The sequence below is a fragment of the Carettochelys insculpta genome, chromosome 18 (genome assembly GCF_033958435.1).
Source record: "Carettochelys insculpta isolate YL-2023 chromosome 18, ASM3395843v1, whole genome shotgun sequence".
In the NCBI taxonomy this organism is placed as follows: Eukaryota; Metazoa; Chordata; order Testudines; family Carettochelyidae; genus Carettochelys; species Carettochelys insculpta.
In genome coordinates this window covers 10,386,162-10,407,099 of record NC_134154.1, presented here as the reverse complement: position 1 = coordinate 10,407,099, position 20,938 = coordinate 10,386,162, and the positions used below count along the sequence as shown (strand labels likewise).

General features: G+C 40.4%; 2 protein-coding genes across 2 annotated transcripts in view; one reads left to right on the top strand and one right to left on the bottom strand.

Annotated features, from left to right (window-relative positions):
• The window catches only part of PI4KA (phosphatidylinositol 4-kinase alpha), a 111,204-nt gene that overhangs the window by 48,503 nt on the left and 41,763 nt on the right, over nt 1-20,938 (bottom strand). The window contains exons 20-23 of the mRNA XM_075012485.1: nt 4,700-4,808; nt 3,524-3,660; nt 2,513-2,646; nt 1,496-1,578 (exon numbers count right to left, since the gene is read on the bottom strand). Coding sequence (XP_074868586.1) covers nt 1,496-1,578; nt 2,513-2,646; nt 3,524-3,660; nt 4,700-4,808 — 463 coding nt within the window. The remainder of the gene's footprint in view (nt 1-1,495; nt 1,579-2,512; nt 2,647-3,523; nt 3,661-4,699; nt 4,809-20,938) is intronic.
• SERPIND1 (serpin family D member 1) lies at nt 9,986-18,958 on the top strand. The gene is made up of 4 exons (XM_075012617.1): nt 9,986-10,865; nt 14,014-14,287; nt 16,208-16,352; nt 17,198-18,958. Exons 1-4 carry the CDS (start codon nt 9,998-10,000, stop codon nt 17,387-17,389), a joined length of 1,479 nt encoding a protein of 492 aa, XP_074868718.1. The 5' UTR covers nt 9,986-9,997; the 3' UTR covers nt 17,390-18,958.

The window sequence follows — 20,938 nt, the reverse complement described above, 5'->3', positions numbered from 1 at the left end:
GGGAACTTTCTGAGTCACTATAGGGGCTCGTCTGCATACTTGGCTCCATCTAATTCTTGACTTTCCCCCACTCTCTGATTTGCTCACCTTGATTATCTTTTTCTGATTTGTCCTCCTTGCTTACTGTTTTTGGTTCTCTGTGTCTTAAATATTGAGTCTGTTCTGGTCTGGCTATGGTCTGAAGAAGTGGGTCTGTCCCACAAAAGCTCACCTAATAACCTATTTTGCTAGTCTTTAAAGTGCTACTTGACTGCTTTTTGATTTGAGAAAGTACATAAGTGTGTTTTGCCCCCCAAAAGGGAGTGAGTAAGTAATTAAAAAAAAAAATCAGAGCACAAGCAGATACTATGTAGGCAATATGTTCTCAGACTGTGGTGTCCAATGAGTTTTGAAGCCAGAGAAGTAGGCACACTATGCTGAAAATATATGTATTATTAAAGCCAACTAGCCATGCTTAAATAGCCAAAGGCTACGTCTACACGTGCAGCCAACATCGAAATAGCTTATTTCGATGTTGCAACATCGAAATAGGCTATTTCGATGAATAACGTCTACACGTCCTCCAGGGCCGGCAACGTCGATGTTCAACTTCGACGTTGCTCAGCCCAACATCGAAATAGGCACAGCGAGGGAACGTCTACACATCAAAGTAGCACACATCGAAATAGGGATGCCAGGCACAGCTGCAGACAGGGTCACAGGGCGGACTCAACAGCAAGCCACTCCCTTAAAGGGCCCCTCCCAGACACAGTTGCACTAAACAACACAAGATACACAGAGCTGACAACTGGTTGCAGACCCTGTGCCTGCAGCATAGATCCCCAGCTGCCGCAGAAGCAGCCAGAAGCCCTGGGCTAAGGGCTGCTGCCCACAGTGACCATAGAGCCCCGCAGGGGCTGGAGAGAGAGCATCTCTCAACCCCCCAGCTGATGGCCGCCATGGAGGACCCAGCAATTTCAACGTTGCGGGACGCGGATCGTCTACACTGTCCCTACTTCGACGTTGAACGTCGAAGTAGGGCGCTATTCCTATCTCCTCATGAGGTTAGCGGCTTCGACGTCTCGCCGCCTAACGTCGAAGTTAACTTCAAAATAGCGCCCGACGCGTGTAGACGTGACGGGCGCTATTTCGAAGTTGGTGCCGCTACTTCGAAGTAGCGTGCACGTGTAGACGCAGCCAAAAAGAGTCACATGTGCCTAGTGGCTAGCATGTTAGAAACAATGATTGTAAGAAAAGTAAGAAACTAATATCAGCTGCGGTCTAAAGAGTTTGTTTCCAGTGGTTTTGTGGCCACCAAGCCAAAACGTGTGGTCCACCACTGATAGTCATTTATTTTATCTCTGACATGTACAATAAAAAAAACTTTGTAGTTTAAAGCAGGCCCATGTAATGCAGGTTCACTTGGAATTCACTTAATTCCTTTATTTTGTTCTGTATGATACAAAACAGACAAATTTTTACTTTCTCACATAGCACACAGCTTAGGCAATCTTACCAGATTTGTCTTTTTGAATAGCTTTATCCTCAAAATAGCAAAACATCACTTGGAAGCGATCTTGGTCTGTTGAACGCAGTACCCTAGAAGGATAATAATTTAACACATTCACACAAAATGAAACATTGAAACCTTGTCTCATCCCTAAAGTAAATAACCACACATCAAGAAACTAAAAGTACAGTGAGATTTAATGGCTGATTCTTTGGCTCTATCTCCAGTTTACAAGGGTTTAGGGAAAAAACTTTCACACAGTTCACCAATCTGGTGAGTTGTCTGGGGGTTAATTGTATATACACAGATCCCATTCTTCTTTCCATGTGGCATTTGCCCAAAATGGCGATGCCGACCAGCATTTAAAAGATGGTACTTAAAATATGTCTGGAAGACTTTTGTGAATAAAATATTTGTCCTTATTGTTATAACAACACCTGTATAACTTAGCCATTGTTCCCACCCCTACAGTAAAAGCCCTCTTCAGCTCTCACACACAGTCATTAGAAATTTTATATTAATTTAACGTCCTGGCTTGCTACTGTCCATTGCTGTGCATTATTTGCAATGCACAAATACACCTGTCAAGAGTAACAATTGTATGTTGGATCTACTATTTTGTAATCATGACAACTATGAAGCATGAGATTCTATACTATGACTCCAAGAGATTCAGCACAGGACTCGTAGTCCAGGGGAGTGGGAACTGAGGTTGTTTAATATGGACAAGAAGTTCCTTGGAAGGCAGCTTTATGGCCATCTTCCACTGTTCCTGCACCAGGGGCTTTGGGGCTTTTGCAGACACATTATGTCACTGTAGCTCTTTTACCTGCCATAAAGGGGCTTGGCAGAGATGAAGGTTTTACCCTGTGGGTGGAATCCTTGCTACAGTGAAGTCAATGGCAAAACTCCTACGGACTCAAACAGAAAAGTGTCACCCTATGCTCCCAAATTTGGCTGAAGGGTTCATGAAATGCCAGAAACCAGAGATTACAAAACCAGCATGCAGTAATAAAGATATACCTCATGTACTCTAGACGGTAAACAGACAGTAGATAGGTAGACATGGCAAAGTCCAGCTTATTGATCAGAGCAGACACTTCTGGAGGAGGATCCAAGAGGTTTATGATGGTGCTCCGTAACTCATTCAGTTCAGCCTGAAGGTAAGAAACTTCAGAATAAGAAGAGATAGCCAACATGATGGCATTACCTCTATTTGCATGATGAAAAGTTTTAATGTCGATTGCTATGGTTTTGTACTATACTAAAACAAAACCAAAAAGCCTTCACACTATCATTGTGCACATAAGCAAAAGAGGAGATAAAAAGGCACATAATACTTATTAGTGGCATACCCTGAAGTACTGGAATAGTGCATAAAATGCTTTCATGTGGCAGCAGGAAAAGAAACATCAATGCTATTACTTGTAAGAAGTCAGGTTCAAGTCGTATGGCTCAACAGAATTCATTAGAAGTGTGGATACCAGCAACGAATTTGGCTCTCAATTTTAAACTGGTCATTCAGCCTTTATTTTTTTAAAGTGACACTGCCAACAATAACACATATTTGTCTGTTACAGGATATGAGGAAAGCATATGGAGCAAAAAAACACGAACGAGTACCAAGCAACAGGCAATAGCAGAAGATGAAGGCTCAGTTAGGAGCCACTGTCATAGATAAAAATACAGAATGTCATTTTACTCCAAAAACAAATTAATATCCATCACTATTCTGCAGATTTAATCTACCAAACACAAAATCATCATGAGGTTTCCCTTCCCACAAAGGCCTAGTTTCAGCAGTTGGCCAATCAATTATTGCTGCTGTTAGCCAAAACACACTTGTACTACTTTTTGCTCTGTTAAATCATGCACAACTTACATGATACAACAGTGGATCTGGAAAGCTACTATTATTCAATGAAGGGAGTCAGATGAAACCATTATACTTCTGTTCTAAGCAGCATCTATTAGTTACTACTCGATATACTGTGGGAAGGCTGAAAGAGCATAATGAAAGAATCTGTTTCTTACAGAAGTCACTGTGTCATTTTTCATGGCAGAGTTGTACTGAAGGACAGATCGAAGAGGTTCTTTGCTGGGAAAGGTGAGTAGTGGAGACTTAGTGGCTATCTCACATACACCTTCATACCACTCTTCTGGCCAAAGACCTGTAGTAGAAATTTGGAGGAAGGAAGTGGAGAGAGAAAGACAAACCATGTGTGGGTGAAACATCGTACTATATTCCCATTTTATTAAAATCAACTGATCTGGCTACTAAAGAAACTTAAAGTTAGTGACCCTCAATTGGTTATTACCAACAGATAGTAAGATTCACTCAATGAAAATAAATATCACCAAGTTTTGTGCTACTTCTTAAACCCTGGTTTCACACATTCAGGTATATGTATTTCAAACAAATGGCCTATTTTCCAACCAGGTAGTAAACCTGCCCAGACGGCTGCAGGTGAAACCTCTTAATGTGTAAGCAGTTTCTGCTTTGTGTGTGTCATCCCAGCCTCTCTCATGATCGATCATGGTCATCATATGCTTATATTTTCATGCACAGTCCAACTAGCTGCACCAATTGTGAATGGCATATAAACAATATTACATTGTACGCTTCTGTAATCTTATCCATGGCAAAGCACAGTGCTTTGGACACAATGCAATCTGTCATCAGAGGAATGCCTGGTGAGATGCCTACTTTATGGTCCCTTCCCAGTTACCCCTAATCCTTCTAATCTCTACGGTCTGTGGCCGTGTCTACACTATCCCCAAACTTCGAAATGGCCACGCAAATGGCCATTTCGAAGTTTACTAAATGAAGCGCTGAAATGCATATTCAGAGCCTCATTAGCACGCGGGCAGCCGCGGCACTTCGAAATTGACGCGCCTCGCCACCGCGCGGCTCATCCCAATGGGGCTCCTTTTCAAAAGGACCCCGCCTACTTCAAAGTCCCCTTATTCCCATCAGCTCATGGCGCGTCAATTTCGAAGTGCCACAGCCGCCCGCATGCTAACGAAGCGCTGAATATGCATTTCAGTGCTTCATTAGTAAACTTCGAAATGGGCATCTGCATGGCCATTTTGAAGTTTGGGGCTAGTGTAGACGTAGCCTGTGTCAAACAACTGATTTGCGCTTAAAACAAGAGAAAGTTAAGTCTACTGGACTGCCACTGCATCCTTTCCCACTGGAAGTTATACTACCTGATCCCTCCACAGCAAATCCCATAAGCACCGAATACAGCCAAAAATCACGGAAGAGCTTCTGTAGCCTGGGTTTGGCTTCCTTGATGGGTGGCAAACGTCTGGTGAGCTAACATGAAAGGTAGAAAATAATTAGATTGCAATAATTTAATCACTTGTTAAGAATAAGTCAAAATAGCCTCATTCTGAGATTGTCATAGCATTTCAGAATTTAATTTCTCATCTGTTTCACTACATTAATAAAATCATGTAGTTAAGTAGACTCCCTCCTCAAATCCCATGCAACCAACACTTCCAGCTATCCCCAAGATACCACTGACTTCCTGAGGAAATTACAAAACATCGGGAAAACTTCCTGACAACGCTATCCTTGAGAACTTGGGTGTAAAGGCTGTCTACACTCATATTCCACACAAAGATGGACTACAAGCAATCAGGAATATCATTCCTGACATTACCACAGCTAAACTGGTGTCTGACCTCTGTAACTTTGTTTTCACCCACAATTATTTCCAATCTGGGGACCTCCAGGTTAGTGGCATTGCTACAGGCACCCCAATGGCCCCACAATATGCTCATGTATTTATGGTTGACTTGGAACAAGGATTCCTCAGCTCTTGTCCCCTATTACCTTCCTTTACATACAATACATAGATGACATCTTTATCATTTGGACCCATGGTAAAGAAGCTCTAGAAGAATTCCACAAAGACTTTAACCATCTGCATCCCACTATCAACTTCAGCCTTGACCACTCCACATGAGAGATGCACTTCCTGGACACTACAGTACAAATCACTGATGGCCAGATCAATATCACTCCCTGATGGAAACCCACTGACTGCTACGCTTACCTACATGCTTCTAGTTTCCATCCTGCACACACGACATGCTCCATCATTTACAGTCAAGCCCTGAGATACAATTGCATCTGCTCTGATCCTACTGACAGAGACTGAAAACTACCAGATCTCTACCAAACATTCATAAACCTTAATTACCCACCGGGAGAGTTAACAAAACAAATCAACAGGGCCAGATGAATACCCAGAAACCAACCACTCCAAAATAGGCCCAGAAAAGTCAACAACAGAACACCACTCATTATTACCTACAGCTCCCAACTCAAACCACTGCAACACATCATTAAAGACCTACAACTTATCCTAAATCATGATGCCACACTCCATAAGGCCCTAGGTGATAGGCCTGTTCCTTCCTATAGGTAACCTCCCAATCTTATGAGGACTCACTAGCAATCACAGGCTTTACCACAATACTACTAATCCTGGAACTTTTCCTTGCAACAAACCTCCTTGCCAACTTTGTCCACACATCTATTCTGGAGATACCATCACTGGACCTATTCACATTAAATTACAGAATCAGGGGTATATTCTTCTGCTCCTCACTAACATCATATATGCCATCATTTGCCAATAATGCCCATGCACAATGTATATAGGACAGACTGCACACACTCTTCAATAAAGGAAGAATAGACACAGAAGACATCAAAAAATTCCAAATACCCAAATCTGTCAGCCAGCCCTGTAATGGAGTGGGCCATTCTGTTACAGACCTGAAAGTCTGTGTTCTACTGAAAAGGGACTGTAGCAACCATCTCCAGTGGGAATGCTCAGAACTAACATTCATATTCAAATCTGACACATTAACATGTGGTTTGAACAGGGACAGCAATTACCTGACCCATTATAAAGGACTCTTTTACATACTTTGATGTTTTACCTAACTCTTAACTTCTCAACCCCACACACCTCCTGCTGTCCCTCTGCTCATCCGATTTGCCAACCTTGATAAGAATTTTTTCTGGTTTGTCAACCTTGATAACAATTTTTGGACTTCCGTGCTTTATATATTGAGGTGAGGCTATGATCTGAAGAAGTGGGTCTGTCCCACGAAAGCTCATCACCTAATAAATTATTATTTTATTACTCTTTAAAGTGCTACGACTGGTTTGTTTGTTTGTTTTTTGGGTAGTTAACATTACGGATACTGTAAGAATGGCCATTTGTTTGTGTTGCAATGTCTTAGCAATACTAATTTTGCATAGCTGATTAAAGAACCTCTCCCTTTGTGCTACAGAAGAAATACACAGAGAGAGAAGAACCTCACTGTGAAACAGTTACAAACCAGTCACTTTTGAGATTGACTCTGAGACCTTAATAAACTTATTTTAAATTTGTTTTGTGTACCAGGTGTATATTTACAGTGCATAGCTACACAAAGAGAGCTAACTATACCATCCAAAAGCATACACATTGTTGCACAAAGGTATTGAGGAAAATCTTTCATGTCCTGCAAATCCAGAGCCACAGAGCAAAAGCAAGTAAGCATGCCAGAGAACCATAAAAACCTCAAAACATCCATGAAAGAAGCAACAAATCACTTGGCAGAGACTACTAAGCAAGCAGAGGGGTTTTGGCTGACAAGGCAAATTCAGCAGTGTTTGATTTAGAGCCTGTTTACTTTGGGAGACATACAATTTCTTAGCATCAAAGTTCAGATTTAAACTGAGTCGTTTGCCCTCTTCTAGCTATTCAACAAACCTCTCTCTACACAGTGGCTTGGAGGTAAGGAACATTACTATTGTTTGAGCTAGATTTTAAACCATATAATAGTGGGGAGGGAAAATGGTTTGCCCGTAATAAAATGAGGGTAAACAATACATTAGTCTATGGAAAAGATGAGAATATAAAACTAGGAACCACAGATAGCACAGTCTTTCATTAGGGATTACTGTAAACAAGTTGTTTTGTTAACTTCTAACAGTATGAAACAAAAAAGTATGTCGTCACTTTAAAAAGAAAATTTTTAAGTGAGCTATTAAGACTGCAATACTTCACTCACTGTATAGCACAGGTTTAGTCCTGACCTATTACAGTTCTTTAAGGATTAAACAATATTTAATTAAGATAATTCATTTTCATTCTTTATGTGCATCAAACAGGAAAATAAGAAACCGATATATTACCTGGATGCTATAAAAATGCTTAAATATTTCTCTTTCCACCTCCCTCTTTGTTCTCGATTTCATTAAGAACAACTTTACATTCTCTTTCTAAACCTCTTCCCAGGTTCCCCCCTCTCCACCTCCACTCTGTTTTATTTTTTAACCATCTTGTCTGTTTTAAATACAGGTCTTTGAATTAGTGGCATTCAATGGCACTCTCTCACATTGCAAGTTCTAAACAGTTATCTTTAACTAAAATAAATCCCAGAAATAACTAATTTTAACAAAATCTGAGTTAATTTGTGTAGCCACAGGAAACTGGATTAGAAAAGATTGACATTCAAACTGCTTTTCCTCCTTTTCGGTATAGAATTGGATATTGTCAAATTCTTGCATTCTGTTCTTAGTTGATATCATAGCAGCACATTACAGCATTTGCCTGTGTATCTTAGATCACTAACCAATGAAATCAATATTATCATGTGCTTAAATATCTAGGGACTATGTCTAAGAGCTGTGGATAGTGAGTATCTTGGCAAAGCAGGATATGGAAGTGCAACTTTTGGTTTTGAAGCCACACGGCCTAATCCTACGTTCTGAGACCTTCATATTACTCAGTGGGATCAACAGGAGTTGCATGCATACAACTGAGGAACAATTTTCCATAGAAAAACAGATTTTACCAAAGCATCTTCCCTGAGAAAATAACTGACATTATTTTTATTTTTATTTGATCCTAAATCTTTTCTTCTAAGCAAAAGAAGAACACTGGCATGTCCAATAATTATAAAAGCTATCGCTGCTCTAGTTTTACTTGTATAGATATCACGCCTGTTGAACAGGACTTATAGTGCATTTTACAATCCTACACAAACATCAAATAATAAGCACAATGCCCAGAAAAAACAAAAATTAAAACCAATCCCTCAAAAATTTCCAGGCAACAAAGGGTAAATGATGAAGTAGACTGGCGCAGAAAAGCTTATATGATTAAGGAACCATGCACCTAAACATGGCTCTGATTTGGCAAAGTCACATGCATGTCCCAACATTACTAATCTTAATGAAGTTAAACAAGCACACGTGTCCTGTGGCACTGCGCCATGTCCATAGATCTCCTTTATTCCATCCTCATTCAATTCCACCCTTTCAAAGAAACCGCCCATACAAATCCCATTAAGGTTTATGTTTAAAGCATGTTTTTTCAAATACTAAGTATTCATCAAATTTTATTTGCATTTCTCTGATGTGCTCTAAATCAGTGGTTTTTCAACCAGTGTGCCACATAAACTGTTCAAGAGTGCTACGAAATTTCATCCATTTCCCATTGCTTGGCTTTTTTCAGAGCCACCATGAGGGGAAATGCCGACCCTGCAGGACCCTGTTCGTGCCAGAAGGCAGCTGCAATGCTGCTTCCCATACCAAATGAACTGGTGGGGAGCTTGTCCCTATTCCCAGTTATGGCAAGAGTGAGAGAGAGAGAGGGATGCCTGTACGATCTGGGATATGGTTTAAATGCCACATCCTAGCTCCAACAGGCAGGTAGGGAGGGGAGCCTGATTTCAATGGTTACTCGTTTACTCACTATCCCCAACATGGCATTGAACAGATTTTGATACAGTGTCTGTGCTCCCTGTCTAAGATTGTGTATTTTATGGTGGATTTGAAACATCAATGCATTTGATCCTTGTTCAGTTTGTTGTTTGCACTATTATGTTGCAAATCTCTCTAATAAGACTGTAACCATATCAAATGTAAGTAAATGTACATTTCTGAGCAGTCAATTCAGCTGAAAAAATGTGAGCGTGCCGTGGAATTGTCTGTCTCATTGAAGTGTGCTGTGTTACTGAAAAAGCTGGGAACCACGGCTCTAAACTAAAGATTTCCTACTAAATTCAAACATTGGGAAGATATTGTCTATCACACTTCGCCCTTTCTAAGTGGACGTGCTCTAACAGTTTATAGCTTTATAATACACAAAAGACCTGGAAATTTTAGAAGATTGCTAACTGAATGCATACAAGCTGGGAAGCAGCAGCACGTTCCAATGTTAAAAATCAACTGCTGTGTAACCAACTTGAAGGTTTCAGACCAGGAAATCTCCAGGCTTAAGATATCAAACAAGCATGAATTAATCCAGGTGCCATTCACATGGAAAGACTAGTGCACACACAAAAAAATAATGATTGCAGGAGCCAGCCATCTATCCAACGTAAGGCTCAATATGAAATTGAGCAACTTACTGAAGGGCAACCTCTTAAACACAGGTACTACACAGTTTCTCATTATGATATATTGTGTCTTCCAGCATATGACCTACCACAATGAAGCTCCTGTTTCATTTGTTTGTTCTCTCTTTCATCGTAACATCTGCATTTTGTGGAATCAAAGACTTTAAAGAGCATTTTGAAAGTGGTAAGGAAGATGCACATCCCCGTGCGCCCCATGAAAATGGAACCCAAAATATGCCTAATTTGCCACCAGAATTTCATAAGGAAAACACCATAACCAATGATTTGATTGCTGAGGAAGAGGAAGAGGAAGACTATTTAGAATGGGACAAGATATTTGGTGATGATGATTATAGTGACATAATTGATGCTCCGCCACATCTGGTTCCTGAAATTCAGCAAGGAAATATTCTTGAGCTATTCCATGGTAAAACCAGAATCCAACGCCTTAACATCCTCAATGCAAACTTTGCGTTCAACCTTTATAGGAGTCTGAATGAAAAAAACAATTCTTCAGACAACATTCTGATGGCTCCTGTTGGTATTTCCACTGCAATGGCTATGATTTCATTGGGGCTGAAAGGACAAACGCACCAAGAGGTAATGTCTGTTCTAGGCTTTGGAGACTTCATTAATGCTAGCACCAAGTATGAGATTATGACAATTCACAATCTCTTCCGTAAACTAACTCACCGGCTCTTCAGACGTAATTTCGGTTACACACTGCGGTCAGTGAATGATCTTTATGTTCAGAAGCAATTTTCCATTACAGAAGATTTCAAAACCAACATGAAAAATTACTACTTTGCTGAGGCCCAATTATCTGACTTCTCAGACACCGCCTTCATCACAAAAACCAACAAGCGCATCCTGAAACTGACCAAAGGATTAATAAAAGAAGCTCTGGTGGCTATCAACCCTACAACGGTGATGATGATTCTCAACTGTATTTACTTTAAAGGTAAAATAATTGTAATTTCAATGTTCACCAATGGATACATTTATTTATTTATTTGTTTAAACACATAGCACACATCAATCTGAGGAACCAAGTATGGATCAAAACTAGACTACAACTGAGATCACAATAACTGTTTTTTATTTCATAATCCCATTGGGTATTAAGAATTTATATTTATTATTATTATTATTATTAGAGAGCCAGATGCAGCTCCGCTTGCATTAGCTGGTCTGGAAGAAAATTCCAGACAGAAATGTGTTTTAATACACATCCAAAGTGTGTGGGCTGGGCCCCAAGCTGTCTGCGGGAGGGGCTAGGGCTGGCACGGTGGCGGGGGCTCGGGGGAGAGGGAGGCTCAGCTTGAGGGGCTGGGCCAGGCACCGCACTGGCTGGGGAAAGGGCGGAGGCTGGCACAGTGTGGGGCTGGCATCGATGTCAGGAAGAACAGTTACAGCTGTGGGACTATGAAAAATTACTCTTGTTTGAAGGACCACTGCCCTATGTGTTGTGAGTGAACAGTCAAATTCAATCCTATCATAAGGAGCTGCAACTTCACAGACTTCAGGAGAGATACAGTTGGGTTGATTTTAACACCAAACACCTTTATAAAGACTTTTAAAGTATTCAGAATCCAAAGAATCTGCCAGGGTCAAAGACTCAAAGCTTAATGTATGCATATAAACACAGTGTGATCTGTACCCAGGGTCTACGCTAAGGCCTGACTAGTTATTAGTTTAAGAAAAGTGGTCTTCTTAATAAAAGGCAGAGCAGAAAAATGTCATTGTGACTGGGGTTCTTTGGGTGGACAGGTAGGTGGAATTTTTGAAAAGTTTTTAATTATGGGTAGAACTGGTAGCAGTCCCTAGCGTTAAACTGCCTGAAACATCACATTATAAAGCACTGCTTTCAGTTTGTTATAACTTTGCCAAACTTTAACTGTTTGGGCTGAACTTTCCAATGTTGGGTCTCTAATGCAGGCTACTTGAGGAGTGGAGTACGGCATTTCAGCAAAAATGGTTCAGCTGTTCCAGGGAGAAAGCAAACAGGAAATTTGTTGGTTTGGCCATGTCAAAAATACTGGCACTGAGGCAAGGAATCTTGACACAGGGGAGGTGCAGAGAGGGAAGAGAATGGTATGAAATATCTGGGGAAAGAGGTTGAGAATGGGTGAGAAAGACTGAGATTGGGTAGGGTGTGGAGAAGGGAAGAAGAGACTGGGCAAGAGGTTAGTGGGGTAAAAGAGGACCCATCACATCCACTTTAACCTCTTCATATTTAGTGACTATATAGTGGCAAACTAAGTTGCTCCACAACTGGTTTTTAACCCCTTGAAATGGTGTAACAGAAATCCAGGGATATTAGAGATTTTTTTAAGCCCTATCTTGAAGTTTTTGCATTTGCACCCCGACCTTTCAGCAAACCACCATCCTGTATTAGGTCAGCAAACTACTGGGCCTTTCTGAGAATGGTTCCTAGGGTTAGTCTCTGCTTCTCTTTAACAGTTCTCCCTGCTTCTTTTTAAAAAATGCACCAACTTTGTCCTCCTAAAAGATTATTTTTTTAAAAATATCTATTAGCAGCCCATTACTTTCTATTTCTTCGCTTTTGAGAATCAACTACTTTAAATAGTTTGCTTTAAAAAAAAACTTGTACTATAATGAAGCTTCTCTCATACAATTTTGTTGTCATTAAGTATTCCAATATGTTAGATGTTCTGTAACTACTGTACAAACCCACTGATGGGGAGGAGTTACAGAAAAAAGTTTTAGTTTAAACATTAGAATACAAAAGCTTAAATAACGCCTGTTGCACAACATACTGTTACTCTGCAGATAAAATTAAGCATGCAGTCCCAGGTTGTCTCTGGCACATGACGACAAACTTTGGGGAAAAAAGATGAGGCATCAGATGCTCTGCACATTACTAACCATCCAAAAGCAAACACAGTGACAGACTTATCCAAGCTTCTAGAGGTAAAGGTCAAAGATCAGTCAGACTTTCTTAATCAAATGGGATGCATGTTATAAAAAACAACTATGTTTAGGAGCCAGAGTTGCGGAAGGAAACGCCAACTTCTTCACGCTGCACCCTATGGAGTTATTGCAAAGGCCATAACATCCTCCATGCACTTACCATCATGCTGTATACTTGTTTGTTCACTTACATTTACTATCTCTAATTTTATATGGAGATACCAATAGCTATCATAAAATATATAAAATTCTAACTGTGCCTCTCCATCTAAGAAGACAACAGGCTAACTCCTTCCAAAGCCATCCCTATGAACCCAAGATTACATTAAAATGGCAGATCATTGACTATTTTTTTTTTAATACAACATCTTCACAGGACTAGGGGCCCTCTGAATGCATTCACACAGCCCTGTTCCAAATCCCAAGAAACTCAATAGGAAGGCTCCTTATGACTTTTCACTGGAGTTGAATCAGGTCCTTAGGGTCTGATCCTTCTGGAGATGAACTTCCTCAACGTCACTGGAGTCAAGCATGAACAGCACCTCACAACACAGGGTCATCTACCACCAGGGGATGGCCAGGCAGTAGCATACTTGTTTAAATATTTTCAGTTTAATGATGTCAAAGTTTTGGCAGGCAAAATATAAATATTTTGTTTCACATAGGAATTAAAAGTTAGCTGCATTTTGTTTTGTTGATTAGACAGTATAATGTAAGATGAATTCTGATTTTGAACACTACATATCAGCAGAATTTCGCTGATTTGCCAACATCAACACCAGATCCTTTAAAGCCTGTAATCTGTACCGCCCAGAAAACATTTCTCAGGTATCTCTGAAGTGATTTCAATTTCATATTTTAGAGTGATTTGAGACAATGTGTATAACTCCTTTAAATGCGTGCAAAGTCAGACAAACATCTAATGGTCCATCTCCAAACACTTGCAAATCAAGTGCTTACACTTTTACATGCTCCTTTTTTAAAAACTAGGCCTTTGCGAACCTAAGTTGTCAGAATTAATTCCCTCTTATTCCAGCCAAACTTAAAATGAATGGCCAGACTACATTTTGTGATATTAGCAAATAAGTCTTCATCACTAAATTTATATTTTAACATCTTTCTTTCACAAACTACAATTACATATAGAAGGATGAGGTTTTCTGCTTTATTAATAGGAACTTGGGAAAACAAGTTTCCAGTGGAAATGACAAACAAACGGACCTTCCGACTGAATGAGAAAGAAACAATAAAGGTTCCTATGATGCAGACCAAGGGAAACTTCCTGGCTGCTGCAGACCATGAACTAGATTGTGGTGTCCTACAGCTGCCCTACGTGGGGAACATCAGCATGTTGATTGTTCTGCCAAACAAACTATCTGGCATGAAAGCACTGGAGAAACAACTGACCCCTCAGGTAGTGGAGAAATGGCAGAAGAGCATGACAAACAGGTATGCTTTGATAGGAAGTAAGTCTTGTCAAGCAAACCTGATATAGTTTCTTGATGAAATCAAAGTTTGACTGACAAAAAGTAACAATGTAGATATAACAGCCTTCTGGAAGATATTTGTCTTAGTATTGCACTATGTTCTGATTTAAAACAGTACTAAACTGAAAATCAATGCAAACTATATTAAATATAGTAAAAGCTGGTCAAATGTTAGATCTCAAAAAGTTATCGTAAGGCAGGGGAGAGGAATCATCAAGTGGGAGAGTTCCTAGGGGGATCCCACAGGGATCTGTTCTTGAACTAATGCGATACAATTTCATTATCAATGATCTGGAAGAAAATAATCAGAAATGACCCAAGAATTGGCACGTGATAAATAATACTAAAATGGGAAGGGTTCAGAAGGGACATAAGAATGCTCTGAATGTAGGGCAGATACTACAAAAACTCAGTCTTGAAGATGATTAATAAGCCATCAGACTGCAGTCTACAGCTACCTACGTGGAGAGACTTCTGATCACACATGGCTTTGCCGTACAGCAGACAAAGGCATAAATGAGATCTAATCATAGAGAGCTGAAACTGGACAAGTATGAAAGGCAACCACATGTTTTCCACAGTGAGGGTAACTAACCACCGCAATACCTAGAGATGTGGTGGATTCTACCTCATTTGAAGTCTTTCCAGCAAGACGGGATCTCTTTCTGATTGATGTTATCTAGCTCAGAGGCAGGCAAAATACAGCCTGTGGGCTGGATCCAGCCTGCCAAACATTTCCCCCTGGCCTGCTACAAGTCCTGTGGTGCAGTAGGCAACTGAGGCAGACTTACTGCCGGCTGCAGCTACCGCCCTACCACTCCCAGAGGAGAAGGCTACTGCCAGCAAGCATCTCTCTGCACGCTGCTGATGCCTGCCAGCACTGCCCCTCCAGTTCCCACTGCTGGGTTCCCATCCGGTGGGGACTGTGAGGATGGTGCTGGGGGCAGAGGCAGTAGGCAGAGTTCCACTGTCCCCTTCCCCGCAGAGACATGTGTTTGACAACAGCAGCCTGCTGCTTTGAGTGTTGCGCGGCCACCATGGCATGCAGGCAGTCTATGGCAAATGCTTCCCAGCCAGCAGCAAAACATGTACCTCACCACCCCCTTCCACATCCCAAACTTCTGTGCCAGGTCAGATCCCACACCTGCAACTAAATCCTCTTCCAGACTCTGCAACCCCTTCCCCTTTCAACCTCCTGCCCCAAGTCAGAATCCCTTCCTGCTCCTAGTCCCCTGCCCAGAGCACCCTCCTGCACCCAATCTCTGTCCCAGGTCCCACACCTCTTCCATTAATAGAAAATGTGGCCTGTGAGCATTTACCAAAAATCTTGGAGTGGCACCCCTGTGAAAATTATTGCTCATGTTTTAGCTCATCCAAAAGTTACAGGCTTGATGCAGGAGTAACTCGGCAAAGCGCTATTTACATAGGAGGTCAAACTAGATGACTGTAATGTTTCCTTCTGGCCTTAATCTATGAATAAATCATCAACTCTCTTTCTTTAAAAAACACAGATTACTTAGGTTGCATGTGCTTGGTAAAACTCTCAACTTATTGTGCCAGGAAGTTCCATAATAGCTGGTTGCATCTGCATACAATACCCATGTCAGTGGAATATGAAATACGTAGAGCAGAAGTACAACTAATGTTAAGCCCTTTCATCAAAGTATTACAAGGGTGTAATACACTATGTAGTAGATTTCCTTTTACCTTAAACTTAGAAAAACTGCTAAAACAGACAAAACCCTACCTTTTAGAAAGGTTAAGCCTGGGAGAACACAGAACAGGATTTCTGTATCTTTCACTGTTATGCCTTCTTGATCAGAGTAGAACTGACATGCAGAGTTAAGGGATGTGACGTATAATGTTTCTGTTTTCTCACTAGAACAAGAGAAATAGTTCTGCCTAAATTTAAGCTGGAAAAGAGCTACGACCTGACTGATTATCTGAAATTCATGGGAATAGAAACACTGTTTGACAACGGGGGTGACTATTCTGGAATATCAGAAGAGAAAGTCAACATTGATATGGTAATTTTTCCCATGCTACCTACTTATTAATTCCTGTCACCTGAAGCATGGCAACAATGTACAAAAATTAACAGATTAGCTCAGCAAATAACACACTATCCCTGACTCTCCTGGGACACAAAGAGGTCTGTATTTTTCCATATGTAAGGGCAGAACAATGGCTCTCAACCCTTCCAGACTACAGCACCCATTTTGGGAATTTGATTTCTCTTGCATACCACCAGGTTTCACCTCACTCAAAAACTATTTGTTTACAAAAATTAGTCAAAGATATCAAGTGTCACAGCACATTATTGAACAATTGCTTACTCTCTCATTTTTGGTATAGAATTATAAAATAAATCAACAGGAACATAAATATTGCTCTTACATTTCAATGTAAGCTATACAGCAGTACAAACAAGTCATTATATCTATCAAATTTTGTTTGTATTGACTTCAACAATGCTTTTTATGTAGCTTAAAGTAAAACTAGACAACTATCTAGATGAGCCGATGTACCCCTGGAAGACCTGGGTGTATCAGAAGGGGTACATATACCCCTGGTGGAGAATCACTGATGGTAGACTGCATACATTATGAAGCGTTATGCTTTTAAATGTCTGGGAGGGGTCAGGTTACGACCAGTCAGGAAAGGGGAGTCGGCAAAGCCAGAGGACTAATACCATACAGGAGCTATCAGTGAAGACAAGGTAAGAAAGCAGTGTGTAGCATAGAAAAGATGTTATGATGTAATTAAAGTTCAACATTCTTTCAGTAAAATAACTGCAGCACAATTCACTTAAGACAAAATACCAAGATTTGAAAAGTCTAATGATTTGCTTTTTCTGCCTCATTTTTTACAGTTCAATCATCAAGGCACAATCACTGTGAATGAAGAAGGCACAGAGGCTGCAGCTGTGACCACAGTAGGGTTCATGCCTCTGTCCACTCAGATTCGTTTCATCGTTGATCGCCCCTTTCTGTTTCTCATCTATGAGCATCGCACCAACTGCCTGCTGTTCATGGGCAGAGTCGCCAACCCCAGCAAGTCTTAAAAACAGCACTGTGCTCTCAGATCTGGGTTGTATGATTACATTTTAGTGCAGCAATTTTGAAAGGAAGATTTTTACTTGTCATATTTGTCATTCAAGTTACGATCACTATATGCGACCCACCATTTATCAGAGGAAGATGCAATACATGCATGAGTCCATTCAGATGTACGTAACAATATATATACACAAGTGGACTTACAGCAGTAGGTGATTTGACTGCAATTTATAAAAGGTGAATGCCAGGTACAGACATATCTGTATTAAGCTCTCATTAAATAACTTTTACACTTAAGGTTCTATTTCAGAGTATTGAACTTAATCAAGCAAATAAAACATTAGAACAGAATTTTGAAAAGTAGGTGTCTAAAGTCAATCTCTTAAATTTGCATTCAGACACCTATAAACAGGCAGGTCTTTCTGAATATATTCTGCCCTTTGAGATCTCGGAGGCCAAATTCAGCCTGGAGGAAACTGGCACAAACTTCCAGGGAACTCCCAGCCAAATCCAGCAGCAATCTTAATGAAGGTGTAAGCAGTGAAGCAGAGAAACCTGCACTGATTTCACATTCAACAGATTTATAAAACATGAAACTTACAAGCCCATGAGGCAGAAAAGAGGGATTGTAGGAAGAGCGCACTACCAATAGGTTTGGCTTTGATTTCATACTCATTCTATGCTGGTGTTAACTCCAATAATTGCAACACAGTTATTCCTGGTTTCCAGTAGCATGAGATCACCGTCAGGCCAAATAGGTAACTCGTATCACTGTAAATTATCACCAAAATTAGCCTATTGTACATAGGCACACCTCAGTGGGGAGCATAAGATCCCTAACACAGCTTGTAGACAAAAAGGCATTTTATACAAATTAAGCAGACAGGGAGAATACTCTCTCTGCCCTCTTCCCCCACACACCCTCAATACCTGAAGTCCTACATCCTCTATCATACTTTATTTTCTCCATCTCTTTACAGGAAAGCATTTAGGCAGAAAATAAGGACACTAAAGCTCAATCTAATGACTTGATAAAAACAGTGAACTGCTGGTAAGTCTGAAAAAATTACAGTAAGAACATAAACACAGTCTAATTATTTTCATTATTCATGTAGATGAAGCTTACTTCCACCTAAAATGCTACCATTTGCTAGGAGGAACAAATGTACACCTTTTTAAAAAAAACAATTGTCAAAATAAACTCACTGACATCCCATGCATTCACATCACAAAAATTCTCTTTCCTTTGTCCCTTTTAAAGGGATGCATACTGAAGTCTCATAAGTTTACTGTTCTATCTAAATGTTTTCAATACTAAGCTTTCCTTTGCATATGTTCTCTGGTAGCATAATAAAAAATAACCTACCAACAGTTATTTTATGGATTTACAAGTCTTTAAGGAAGTCTTTAAAATGCAATTTGTAATTGATCCTGTTCTGTGTCTATACAGTATGTGTCCTTTTGAATTTTGCACTCAACCATAAATGAAGTTGTTGAAACATTAAAGAAAATGAAAAATAGGATGGCAAAAAGCTGATATTAAGTAATTACTCAACTCAATAAATCTTTTTTCCCTTTTCAATATTCCTATTTCATACACAGTCCTTGTCCAAGAGTTTCAACATTAAAAATCTTTTTTCCACAGAAAATTTTAAAAGAACAAACTCAAGTATGGGAACATTACCCAATTCTTCACAAATGTGGAACACATAGGAAAGAAAATAATCAAATTAAAAAGCTAGATGAAACCCTTGGCAATCAAGAATTAGTTTATCAAAGACTATGCTAGTTGGAAACAAAAGTTCTAAATGTTATTTTTGAGGCCTAGACCAATTCCTGTAACAAGGGAAAGAGGTCAAACAGAAAAGCAAATGTAGAGGCAGCTCAGAACTCATGATCTTTATGCATTGTGCAAGAAAATCAAATATTTGCTACTACACCCATAATGTAACCATTAACTCTTGCTACAACTTTTGACACTATTTATTTTACTCCATGTAGAGGTCACATTGGTTAAGAAAATACATTATACAGCAAGCATTCATCAAATGCGTTTTATCAACCAACATGTGAAACAGAAAATAGTTCTAAGTCCTGTGCAGTAGTCTCTAATGAAAGAGACCATTTTTTTTACATTTTTAAACGTTTGATCCTACTCCCTTTGAAGTGAACGCCAAAATTCCCACTGACTTCAACATGAGATGGTGCAGGATCTGAAAGGGCTACACAGTACAGAAGTCACCACTGGACTGCAGGCCTCAAGTAGGAGTACAATCAGTACATTTAAATGTAGGGTGACCATATCCCCCACAGCCACACATGGGATGGGGGCGGTGCTCCCGCCCTCTTCCCTGAGCCTCAAAGAAGCAGCCAGGAGGAGCAGGTGCAGCGTTCTCCGCACCCACTTTCCCTGAGCCTCGGAGAAGCAGCAGCCGCAACACTCTCCCCACACACCTTCCCCCGAGGCTCAACTGGCTCCCTCTGTCGCGCAGAGCACGTACTAACACACAGTACATGCTCTCTGGCAGGCAGCTGCACCTGCGCAGGAAATATGGGACAATTAGTCCCTTTTATAAAATAAGCAGGGACACCTTTTCAGCATCCCAAATACGGGACTGTCCCTCTGAAAACGGGACAGAGGGTCACCGTCTTTAAACGTTACTCTATTTTCTGAAGCAATAACTTTCATATGAACAGAGTGGGCCCCTACTAATCTGAATGCTCCAGTAATCTCTACATCATGCCTTTATAGTCATGGGTGAATTCAGTGGGAGTTGATGTTGGATGCTCAGTACTTTTGAAAGTCAAGCAGGTGCTGAAAGACATATTTAAGGAACCAAATATTAGGCTCTTATTTTTGAAAATCTGAGCCAAGAAGTTGGTAAAACCAGGACAATAGTAAATGTGTGTAAGTGTATATGGGAGCTGCAACAACTAATCCTAGCAGGGTCACTCTACAAATATTTCACAGAGTCCTCTTTTTTCTCCCAACTAAATATATACAAATAAGTTCCAAACACAGAGGAATCAAAGGGAGAGGGAAAGGCAATCACAGCCATTTCAGGCACTCTAGTGAATCTGTCCATTAGCATGTTTGGGGCTCAGATGTCAAAACGGCTCTTATGAATTAGGCACTCAACTTCTCCCACTGCTTTTCAATCCCAGATTAGACTATTAAATTTCTTGGTCTTCAGCTAGGCTTCACCTATGCTACTTGTGGGGATGGATGCTGAGACTGATCTACCAGTGACTGAATTATTTGGGCTACTGAAGACCTGCCAACGTAACTGCAGATCACTCCCTAGTGGAGCTTGTTAACTCTGTCCCAGATAAGAAGAATAAGGGAAGTCAAAAGGAGAGCATCTCCCATTGACCCCTCATGGTGTAGACGTCTTCGTAACTCAACTTAAAGTATACTCACTCCAACTACATTATTCACGTAGCTGGAGTTGCATACCTTAAGTCAATTTTCTGCTGTAGTATAGATGTAGCCCTAAAAAAAGTCATGAATCGATTGTCTCTGGCTGGACTCCTTGCTGGATTTAGTTTAAAAA